Genomic DNA, 12,792 nt, shown 5'->3' with positions numbered 1-12,792 from the left:
TCTGCAGTGGTTCACTTGTAAAGGCAGACTGATGAGGAAAATAAAATTCTCTTGTTGGCCAAGAGATGGAAAAAGCCCCCAATAAGAAGTCCTCCCAGCCTCCTCCCAGAAATGAGCATCCAGCAAAACACTGTAGTGACTGCAGATTGGTTGGGGAAGAGAGGTGACGTGACTTCAGAATGCAAGTTAGCAAATGCTGGCAGAAAGTTCCTTTCTTTCCCAAGTTTGCAGGCATTTGTTAAGTCTGTAATGCCACCTAACGATGGGTTTTGCTGTAGCTATAATTTACAGTGACTTGTTTTTTCCAACAGCTTTTGATATTTTGGCCATTTTACCATGCACTTTCACATACAGCAGGAAAAAAACAATAAATCACAAAACATTGCTGACTACAATATGAAGCATAAGCTGAGACCAGTTTTCAAACACATCATTGGTGAAGTCAGCAATATCACACTTGGGCACATGGAAAAATCTGTATATATACTTTCTGTGCTATTTATCTAAACACCAATTTGAGTACCCAAGTGAATAAATACCCTACACACTATAAAGCTTTTATCCTTTATGCTCAGGATAATAAGCAGGATGATGCTGTGTAGAGGATCAACAGATATTCTGTGGGTCACTTTCCACTCCTGAGAAACTGTTACTTGAGTAACTTAAGAACAAGTAAGTAGTAGGCAAAATATTAATTTAAAAGTGTATCTGCACCAGATGTCAGCCTATGTAGCTTTTTACTCTATAATATGTACATTATTTCATCTACTCCATTTGCTTTCAAAGCACCTAAATTCTATGACACTTGGATGCATCTCTCATACAAAAGGATAACTTCTACTTATTAGATGATCTTCCCTGAGCAGCTGTTTGATTAATTTTCTGTTTAGCATTTGTTTAGATAAATTACACTATTGGAGCAATATGAAAAATGATTTTCATAAAATATTACATAATAAAAATAAATATACAAGGGTTTTTATTTTTAGAAGCTCAGTTAATTTGAAATATGTGATCACTATGATCACTCATTTGTTAAGTTTATTAATTGGGTTTGTATTGTGTTTGGTTTTCTTGTTTTGTTCTGTGGGGTTTTTTTTCAAAAGTCACTGCATCTGTTCCTACTGATAAACAGTTAGGAATAAAATGTATATGTCCAATAATTTTGTTTTGTTTCATTAAATTAGTTTTATTGTGAAATTCTTAGTGTTTCCATACAGAAGATTCTGAGTAATTTCCACTTCATTGTTTACAAGTTCTGGGAAAACAGCAATGCCTGGAATAGGTAAGTGTCAGGACTGTGGTGGCTTTCTTTTTTCTTTTTTTTTTTTTGGTAATGCATAAAGTTTTGAAGGTTATAAATCAATTGTGTGGAAAGACTGAGTACAAATTACTTTAAATATTGCTAACTGATGTTTTGCTAAATACATCACAATTAATACTTCAGAACAATACTTTGGTTGCTAAAGACTTGAATATACTGAAACATAAATAAAAATGCCAGAAATACAATGGTGATTATTCAAAGCAGAAAGAGTCCAAAAGCAAGTACATAAAGATATAGCATCAGGTGGATGTTAGTTCATCAGAGACAGAAAACCAGGAAGACAGCAATAGCACCAGTTTCATGATAAGGAAGAAGAAACAAAAAGTCACAATTATTGAAACAGAAGATGTGCCAGCCTGTAGCACACATCAGTCGTTATGGGGAACTCTCCCAAAACTTCCCAATCTACATCACAGGAACCCATCCAACAGACTTCCAGAGTCTCTCTTTTGGGCCCAAAATAGAAATTATTAAACATCCTACCAGCTGAATGCTAGCCTCTGGCAGGCAGATGACAAAGGAGTTGAGTAGAGACAAAAGGATTGTCCTTACCTACATTTAGTTACAGCACTCAAATACACCAACCCTGTGATCCTAAATCTGTAGAGAGAGCTTGTTCATAGGGAGATGGAGAAGTCTCTTGCAGCTTTGTTGCTTTCCTGTCAAACAAAACCCCAGTTTTACTGGGTTTCCTATCACCAAGACTCAGGAACGCTGGTAACACATGTCAACACTGTACTGGGTCACAACCAAGAGATGAGCATCAGACTGACAGCGAGCTGCACAGAGAAAACCTGGGTTTCATATATCTGCAGGCACTTCATAGCTTATCTGGTCTCCTCTCCCACTATCACTGTAAGATTTGAAGCACAGAATCTCTATACAGCATTAACTGTGAAATTTCTTATGCTCATTTAAAAAATTGAGCCCCTTTAAAAAACATGTTACATTTTTATTTTTTACAATTATTTAGCCACCTTCAAATGAATTACAGCAAGACATTCCAGAGAACTAATATGGATTTCTTGGAAACTCCAGAGCTCATCACAACAATGCTAGTCCCTGGTAAATATCAACTTTTCACTTCTTTTTTTTTGTCTTTTTTTTTTTTTTTTGTTACATGTGAATGGTTCTATTAGTGTGTTCCATATGCAAGACCACTGCATAATATCACCCTTATTCAGATCTTCTTTGGTAAAGTATAGAGGAGAAAAGGACTACAAATATTTCTATTTTAACAACATAAACATAAAATGCATCAGCAAGGAGAAGACCCACAGTGCTTTATTTCACATAGTGTGAAGTAACACTGACATACTATTTAAGAAAATATTTAGAATAAACTTAAGAAAATATTTAGAATAAACAATACTATTTGTGAATGGTAAAATAGATCCCATTTAAGATTTTCAAGGAAAAAAAATGCTTTCTGATTAGGACTTCAATTTATTCCTATTTACATTAACTGAAGGGAGCCTTATTTACCAAAAATTGATATTCACTAACGAACTTGATGTACACACTTCCTGCTATGTTAAAAAAAAAAAACAAACAAAAAACAGGCTGGTAAAGATTCCAAATTTTTATTCTTAATAGAAACCAATGAGCATGTAACATCTTTCTCCTAGAAATAAGAGTTAAAAGACACAGTGCAGGTGCAGGATGAAGCAAAGAAAGAAAGCATCAGTCCCATATTTATAGAAAGAGGACAGTAATTTTTTTTTTTTTTAGAGAACACAATCTATTACAATGAAGCCCTAATTTTCTATGTGTCTGAGTACAGACTAAATTTAAAATAATAAAACCTCACTTAGTAGAAAAATAAATGTAGTCCTGTACCTGGGATTTGTCCTTAAAAGAAACCAGACAAGACATCTTCAGATCTCACGAGCCTGACGTGGACAGTAAATTATATGCCAGGGACTCCTGCAGAATTCGGAGATTGAAGTTAATGAACCAAATATCTCTGTAAATCTTGTATCTACTGGGATGCTGCTGGATTTAAGAGAAACTTGATTTGGAAACAGTGGAGCCTTTTTCAAAAATTCTTTTTGTCCAAGAGACTGCACATGATCCAGCAGTGTTCCAGGGTAGTTTACACATGGGTAAAGTGCAATTTACATAAAATAAAATGTAAACATAATTTTTAAGTGCCTAAATATGGAAGTGTTTGAAATTGGATTCCAAGTACTCATTAAAGCATTTTCTCTGCCTGCTAAGAAGGATTTCAGTCTGCAGCACTCTGTCCTGGCAGACAGTTACCATAGAAACAGCATTTCTCACTGTGCACTCCTTGCTGGGGCAGGGGGGCAGTGGGAATTGATGCATTCACAGTTCTTTGTACAATATTATACATTACCTGTAATTTAGAAATCTGTGCAATGATTTGAACTCTGTTTCATGGAGAGAGCTTCCCACAACTGATCTACACAAACCGTATTTGTGTTTGAAAGACAGAAAATGATCTTGAAGTAAAAAATGATGGCTGCAATTCCACCAGTACACTTTACAAAAGAATTTTAGACATATTTTATCACATAAAGTGATATCGCTGTAAAATCAGAAGGAAAAAAACCCTAAACCTGTCTGCAGTTAGAACACAGATAGGCTCTATTCTAAAAACAAATTTACCCTAGCTGAGAAACTTCCAGACTTCTTTTACACATCTGGGTAGATAAGAACTGAATCAATTGCAAATTGTAATCTGAATCTGATTCGTTCAAAGTTTACAACCTTTAAGTCTTTACCAATTAACTAAAATTAGTAAGGATGCACTTCTGTGGCCAAGAATGATTCAGAAAGACAAGTTTTCAAGACCATTTGATTCAGTATTATCCCAAAGATAATAATTTATCCTCAGTTAAGAGGAACCACAAGCTATTATAACCACTCATACACCTGTTAACTCACCCAGTTGCTTCAGCCAATCTACCAGGGTGGCATGAATCATTCAGTTCACATTCAGTGAATGTCTCATTTTTATACAAGATCATCTGGACTTAAGGACTCTAGAGAACATTTGGGTGAAGAAAACAAGATAAAGGGAAACTACTGAACACTTATAACACTATAACCCATGAAATAAATTGGTAAATTGGCATTTTTGGGGGTTGAAACATCCACTGATGTTTCGAAGACTACTACCTCATAGCCTGAATTCAGGTAGGACTCGAGTATTTTCTCATGATGTTTCTTCATGAATAATAATTTTCATTCAAAAACCATTAATGGAAACATTTATGGATACAAGAAATATAGAAATAAGAAATAAGAAATAAGTTCTGTTAATGAATTTGTGTAGTGTGACACCTACGTAGCCTAGTACACTCCTTGGCATCTCAGATACAGTCCCAATTCCTTTCCTTCCTTCCCATCTCTCTCCATAAATCTTGTGGCTCCTCTCTGCATAAGGTTCCATTTCAAAAGGTCAAAGGCTAGAGATTGTGGGGAAGAAATACAAATTGGTTTCACCCCAGCACTGCCTATAATATGGTGATTACAGAATTTTTTATGGGAATGACATTTTGCAAGTCCATCAATTCTCTTACTTTTGAGGACAAAAAGTTACTAATTCCTAGAGTTGTATAAAAAACCCATAGATTTGAATAATGTCACTAGAAGAGCAAGTCATTAAAGCTAACACAGCCACCCAAGGAACACAGTGCTTGGGTTAAAAACTGACACACACAGCAGCACAGGACTGAGGATTTATTTGGTTTGCTCTCAGGGCGCTTCATTCTATGCAGCTGCACCTATGACACAATGATGTTTCTTTGGATGTTATCAAAAAGGGATATAATTATTGTGATAAAGCCACCTTCCCACCAGTTAGCTCTCCCGGTATTCTGAGTATTTTTTGTCACCAGTATTAGCTGCATATACAAACAAACATTTAATTATATATATTATAGGTATTTTATTTAGAATTTTTACCAGAGGTGAAAAAAGAAATGCAATTTATGCTAAAAAGTAAATAAACTCTGCTCTCTTTCAGCATTGTGGTGGGTTCTCAATAACTAGAAGCTGGGGTTCCAAGTAATGTTAATGTTGCATTGTCTTTCATTACACTAACATTCATATTGCAGTGTACAGGTGAAATTATGATGTGATAAAGTTTGTTATTATGGATGGGATCTTTCCCACTTTATCCATTCTAAGATCTGGAAAACTGTGCATTTATTACCTTTTCTTCTTGTGACTAGTTCAGTGAAATGATGCATTCTAAAAACTGAAATAAGACAACTATGATGAATTATTTCTGTGACAGTCCAAACTGTCACAGAAAAGTGTGTCTTGAATGTATGACTAAATATTTGTGAAAAGTTTTATTACTGCATTAATAAACAACCATTACTTAATGCTGCTGTGGTCTCCTTTTACAAAAGAAAGAAGTATGAACCTGAACACACATGTTCATACATGTCTGCAGAGAAGCTGTAAGTCATTAATGAAAAGAATAAACATAGGGAAAACTCTTTGTGCTAATACAGAACTTCCCCAGGATATTTTCTGCTCACGACAAGACAAGGCAGCACTACCTTCTCGTAACAGACTCCACCCTTACCCTCCCAAGAGGAAACATATCTGCCTGTCTCTCGTCACTGTAATCCCCAGACTGAACACTGCACAAGCTCTATGTCCTGATCACTCAGAAAATATTTTCTTTAGATCTCTGGCAGGTCACTGCAAAATCATTAGAGAAACTGCAGTTACAACATAAATAGCCATAAACCTTGAGCTTGTTTGGAAGTTGGTTCTAGCAGCGGGCAGGGCTGCTGTATACCCCTGACCGATGAACAGCACCATCTCCATGGGGAAGATCACCCTCTTCAACCAGGGTGCAGCTTTGGTAGGGAGGCACATGGAGCACTGAGGGGGAAGTGGACACCCACCAGGCCAGCTGGGTCAGCTCAATCAACTTGGTCATCAGTGGGTGACAGGAGTGGAGCCAGACTGCCCTCACATCCAGGGGTCTGGGTCCTGGTTGATTGAATATCAGCCAGCAGTGCCAACCCTGGCAGCCAGGAGGGCCAACCCTGTCCTGGGGTGCATCAGGCAGAGCTTCACCAGCAGGGCAAGGGAGGGGATTGTCCTGCTCTGCTCTGAGCTGGGGAAGCCTCACCTCGAGTGCTGGGGGCAGTTTTGGGCACAAAATATAAGAGAGATATAAAGGTTTTTAAGAGTGTCCAAAGGAGGGTCATCAGGATCATGAAGGGCCTACAGATGTAGCCATACAAGGAGTGGCTGAGGTCACTTGGTCCAGCTGGAGGAGACTGAGGGGAGACCTCATTGCAGTCTGCAGCTTCCTCATGAGGAGAAGAAGCAGGCACTGATCCCTTCTCTCTGGTGACCTGTGACAGGACCCAAGGAAACAGCATCAAGTTGTATGAGGGGAGACTGAGGTTAGGCAATAAGAAAAGGTTCTTTATGCAGAGGGTGGAGGAACACTGGAACAGGGCAGTGGTCACAGCACTAAGCCTGACAGAGTTCAAGCAGCATTTGGACAATGCTCACGGGCACGTGGTTTGAGTCTAAGTGTATCCTGTCCAGGGCCAGGAGCTGGACTCAATGATCCTTTTCAGTCCCTTCTAGCTGAGGATATTCTGTGATGCTGTAAGACCTGGAAGCAGCAATACTTGATTCCCTAGCAAGTCATGGTGTTGTCTCCTGCATCTGAGGTGTGCCCTCCAGCCCAAGAATGGGCAAGCAACCACTGTAACCTCACACTCCACAGCAGGTTAACAAGCTCTACATGCTACATGACCACTGTCTCCATCCATTTAGCAGTCTAAGCTTACAAACAGTACCCAAAAAGAAACTTAAATGCCATGTTCAATAAAATACCGTCTTGTTTAGTTTTATTTTTTCTCAACAAAAAAAGTTACCATACGTAATTGAAAAGGGGGAATTCCAACTACAAAGTCTTTATTGCAGTAAGGTCCTGTATTCCAGAAATCACAAGGTCTAAGCTCAATAAGTTCCTATTTTATCTGTAAAGTTCTGAGGCAAGTTATTTGCCTAAAAAAAGGCAAATGTAGTGCACATGAGTTACTGTAGAGGACACCAACTGTTCTCCAGCTCCCAGCTGAGCATGACACGTGTTACCTGTAGTTTGTCTGTCATTCATGCCAGGCCCATGCAGCATGTGGGCTGGAATTCCAGGTGAGTCTCAGATGACACCAGATGCCTACCTTTAAGCAACTGAATCAAGCCCTTTGCCAATAAAGTTCATGAGGCCTTGGTTATCCACACAAATGTGGATGTCAGAGAGGGATACATGCACATCTGAATTTATGTGCCCACAGTACAGAAAAATTTCACCTTTATCTCTCTCACAGTATCTCAGTGAAAGTGAATGCTTTTAACACCGAAGTCCAAGGCTTTCCTGTATTGACATGACCCAGATCCTACAGATCTGTCCATTTGTAAAAGGGCACTGAAATTACCCTCACAAATGACATCAGTATAAGTTTAAAGGTTTCTTGTCTTAATCAAAGTAAATCTACACATACTTCTGAACAACTGGCTGCTATTTTTACTATGCCAAGATGTTAAGCTACTGTACAGCATGGGGTTTTTTTGTCACTACTGACCTACCAACAAAGGAAATAGTGACATGTGACACAGAATCAGGGAAAAACCCTAAAAATTACATACTACACTAAGGTTTGTGACATTTTTTCTTTTCACTGGGAAAATGTATTAAAATCATTCTTACAATCACCTGCTTTAGAACTTTATGTCAATTAGGTGCTGGAAGGGTGAAAAAAGTTGTAGCAGGTCCTATATCCTTATAAGAGTTACTCACCTTTGTATATATACTAGTTAAAAACCACTTTGATGAATCATACACAAGAAGTTTGAGAAGTTTCACTTAGGAGTTTTGAGAGCTACACACAGAAACCGTCGGAAAATATTCCCCAACATATTGGGAAAACAGATCCGTATGACTCACTCTAAGAAACTCCCAGTGATTAAAAACTAACCAACAAAAAGATTTATTTGCATCATTCAGGAAAAGAAATCCAGTGCCAATCCAGTGCAACTTGACAGGTTTTTGCATTACTGCAATTGCCATTTAACACATCCTCATTTAGCTTTCGTTAACATTTGTGACAGAGGGTAAAAAATTGCCTGCAGTACCCAAATGATATTATTATGGGTCTAAATAGACATTTATAAGTTAATTATATTCATACAAAATATTTATTATTGATGCCTGTCAACTGATGGATGCTTTCAGGAAGTACTTGAACTACTGCCTTCCACTTCAGTATTGGATACCAGACTCATTGAAGGAAAAAAGAGAGAATTAACTCTACACTGGTACATCCATTTACCCATATGAGACATAGGATTAAAATCTGTCTTGTTCCTCAGTTTTCCCAATTACTTTCACTTTTCAAAGTCAAGAACACTGGACAATTATTTACAAAGAACTTTAAGGAATACAATGCATATGCAGATCTCCTGTTCTGATGCAGGATGAGAGAAAATGTCCCTTGTTAGTGAAATTACTACTAATAAGAGACTTCATACCTTGAAAAAAGGTATGGGTATCCACAAGATATTAAAGAATATCTTGTGTCAAGATGAAGATTTCAAATTAAGAAGAAGCAAGTCAAGTTTTGTCAAAAAAAAAAAAAACCTAAAAAAATCTCTCTACTACTAGAGGAGTAGATACCCTAAGACATCTGAGATTTGACACAGCCAGTAGTTGTTCCATCTTTACTTCTGAGGAAGGGAGTTAGGAGCAATCAAAAAGTCCAAGTGAAGTATTTATTTGGAATTTATGGTCAGGCAACATATCTGGCTACATAACACAAACAATTCAATGACAAAATTCTGCCACACCAATATGCAAAATTATTTATTTTCACTTTAATCATATTGCCATTTCAGGCATTACAAATTAAAGGTTTGTCTCTTAAAGCATTCAGGCAATTACAGGAAGAAACAGGCATTTTCATAGGTTTCACAGGGTCGTACTTCCATCTGCAGGCACCCAAGTACCTTCAAAAATCTTGAAGACCTACATCAAATGTAGGTCCCTCAGTGACAGACTTTGGATCTTCCAAACAACATGTCACTTCTTGCAGATGTCAATGAAAGGTTTGTTCTTTACCTGTGAGACAAACCAACCCTCAAATTACTTCCATTATAACAGATCACTTAAAGTTTTCATTTCAGTCTGCTTGTAACTCTTTTTCACTCCACATACATTTCACAATTTGAAATTTTTTTTATTATAGCAAACAGTTCTATTTTCATTAATCATAGAGACTTCATCTAAAAGTTTCCTATTGGGTGTCAAGCACTAACAGTACTAACATCTGTTTGAATGCTGAGCTATGTATTGGTAGCCCAGATCCCCATATCTGAAAAAAACCCCAGTGTCCTTTGGTACAAATGCAGTCCACAGTCCACCGACTGTAACAATTGTATCTTCCTTCTACAAGTCATTCTAGGAAGTTTTCTTCATCTGACAATACAACTTTTACTCATAAATGGGCACACACTTCTTCAGCAGTGGCTTCAAAAATTCAGAACAAGTGAAGTCTTAGATAGGCATGAACTGTCTGAATACTCAGTTCAGCAGCAAACTGTTGAAAACCACCTGCTCCAAAATACAATCTCACTGACACTGTAGGATTGTCTGTCATTAGAAATTTATTTGTAGGACACCTTCTGCCACTTTTAAGCATCAATTATTTGATTTACACATGCATCTCATCAATTCCTCTGGTTTCTGTGCAGAAAAACAGATGACATGGTCAACCAATAGCCCGGAATTTTGGCTGAACTAGGTGATCTCACTGATTTCTGTATAGGGACCCTCCTTTTTCCTAGGAATGTAAACATCTGGAAGCACAGAGATTATCAAAATTTGCCACTCTTAGAAACCCAGGTGGTGGGAGAGGGGGGAAAGTTAGGAAATTAAAGAGCTGAGACTTCTGAATCTGAAAGCAGATTTTCAAACAAACAAAGCTTTCATCTTGAGGGTAAATAGAAAGATACAAAAAGTAAGATCAGGGAAAGGTGATTATGGTCATATATTAGTTAATTTTTGTTTTTTTCAAAGGACAGAAATTTTAAAAGTTTAAAAATGCCTCCAAATGTGGCCAACAAACTAACCATGTGGACATACTTTTCCATAATAGGAATCCTATTTCTAGCAGAACTACATCCCAATGGTCTCAAAAGCAGCCTAGTTATGTAGCCTAATTTAATATGATGTTTACACAGATTTTCCCACACTTGGGGTCCAGAATGTGATCCAGTAGATGTTTTCTCCTAGCATATGAAGTTTTTGAGGATTATTTCATCACAAACATTAATGTAGCACACGTGGATGGATATCCTTCACATTCATTTCTATTAATTTCTCCCCAAAATCAAAGACCAAAGATAATGATAATACAAACTGCAATGAGCTCATTAATGGTTTTGTGGTGGATGCTGATGCATGAACAACTCAAACAGTGGATTAAGATTTTTACCAAGCTGGAAATTTATCAAGATTGTTCTCTTCTATTTTGAAAACACGGAAACATACCTGATTTTTTCCTGAAAGCAAATTTAAAACTCTTTCCCTTTATAGGGTAATACCCAGGGTAAGATGTCAAATATCAACTGCAGAAGTTACATACAAAAGTTGTGTTGAATTGCTCAATCTGTCCTTGAAAGGTTTTGCCCATTTGACAGGCCATTTTGAAGGTGTTTCCTGTCAAATGGTTTATCAAAACTTCCATGATGATTTTATAACTTCATTTACCACAAAAGAATGCACTTACTGGCTTTTCAAGTACAATTGGATGATCAGGAAGAAACTCTGGTTTCTTCTGAGAGAGAGAAACATTTGAAAGCTTCAGAAGGAAATCTCTGCTGTATTGGATCCTTTCTGTGAATATACAAAATCACTAAGTATAACATTCTTGTTTAAGGAATTAAGATTGGAAATTCAGAAAAATTATTTTGTAACTTATATAATAGTAGAAATGCTACACGTGGAATATAAAAATCAGTTTTAAAAACAGAAGTAATTTAGGTCATATCTTGCATCAGGAAATTCTGAAGTAAATTATAGAGCATTTCACTTTACCTGCATCAAACTGACACAGTAAATCAACACAAAAGAAGAAAAAAGGTGATTCCAACCTTACAACAGACAGACTCCCTGTATCTTGTTCCAATTAGCAGAAACACCATAAACTGGCCTTGAAACCCACAAGGAAATCTGTTTATAACTCACTCCAAAGTGGCACCTATTTCTAAATGACAGATAACAAAAATAGGGTGTCTCTTTTCTTGAAGCTAATAAGTTAAATGTCTTTCAACACCTAAAAGGAATGAAAAGATCTGCTGCACGTAAAATGGCAAACAGGTTAATAGCAGTGAAATACTTTTGAGGGATTATGTTGGATCAACAAGTGTCAGAGCCTTTGCTCAGAACGTGTACGTTTCTCATTCGAGTTTATAGCACTACGCCTACTATGGCATAGCTTTGGATACAATATATCTAGCAATGTCTGTATTTAAGCTGATATTCTCAAACAAGAGCAGAAACAAGAGGAAAGGAATTAGGCAAACAAAGAACAAACCTTATCTCTGGTCCTTGATGACAAAGAAGCATATTGCTTTAGAAATAATGGGCTTCCTGCAAGATTGTTACACTGTCACCTGATGACCAACAGTTTTTCCTTCTCAGACTGCGGGATGTTGAAAAGAGAGAAGCTGATATCAACGATGACACAAATCTTTTCCTGCCTTTGAACACAAATGATGCAGTAACTGGTGAACCTAAGGGAGGGCATGTGGGTAACTTTGAAAAACAAACAGTTTAAAGAATACAAGCATACTTGAAAACTTCTGTCTTCTTTTTACCTCCCTTTGATTAAAAACCTATGAAGATGATGACTTCTGTAAGGCCTTTAACACAATCCCCCACAACATCCTTCTCTCTAAATTGGAGAGATGTGGATTAGATTGGGGGACTGTTCACTGGATGAGGAACTGGTTGGACAGCTGCATCTGATCTCATGTTGGAACAAGTGGAGAGGAGAGTCCCTAAGCTGATCACAGGGTTGGAACACCTCTCCTATGAAGACAGGCTTGGGTAGTTGGAGACGTTCAGCCTGGAGAAGTCTCTTGGGACACTTTGGAACAGCCTTCCAGTACCTAATGGGGGCCTACAAGAAGGCTACAGAGGGACTTTTCAGAGGCATGTAGTGATAGGAAAAGGGGGAATGGCCTTAAGCTGAGGGACAGTAGGTTTAGGTTAGATAGGAGAACAAAATTCTTTACTGTAAGGATGGTGAGGCACTGGAAAAGGCTGCACAGAGAAGTTATGGATACCCCATCCCAGGGAGTGCTCATCATCATGCTGGGTGGGGCTTTGAGTAACATGGTCTCCTGGCAGGGGCCCCCACTCATAGCAGGGGGTTAGAACTTGATGACTTTTTAGT

The 12,792-nt window shown here is 37.7% G+C and overlaps 1 protein-coding gene across 1 annotated transcript in view; it reads left to right on the top strand.

Moving 5' to 3' along the window:
* The window catches only part of NECAB1 (N-terminal EF-hand calcium binding protein 1), a 54,350-nt gene extending 48,665 nt beyond the window's left edge, over positions 1-5,685 (top strand). Inside the window, 3 exon segments of the mRNA XM_077172619.1 lie at positions 1,208-1,285; positions 2,301-2,392; positions 5,322-5,685. Coding sequence (XP_077028734.1) covers positions 1,208-1,285; positions 2,301-2,392; positions 5,322-5,347 — 196 coding nt within the window. The 3' untranslated portion in view covers positions 5,348-5,685.
* Positions 5,686-12,792: the final 7,107 nt, after the last annotated feature.

Source organism: Agelaius phoeniceus, chromosome 1 (genome assembly GCF_051311805.1).
Source record: "Agelaius phoeniceus isolate bAgePho1 chromosome 1, bAgePho1.hap1, whole genome shotgun sequence".
Taxonomy (NCBI): Eukaryota; Metazoa; Chordata; class Aves; order Passeriformes; family Icteridae; genus Agelaius; species Agelaius phoeniceus.
The sequence above is the reverse complement of the archived record's forward strand: the minus strand, read 5'-3'. Positions and strand labels throughout refer to the sequence as shown.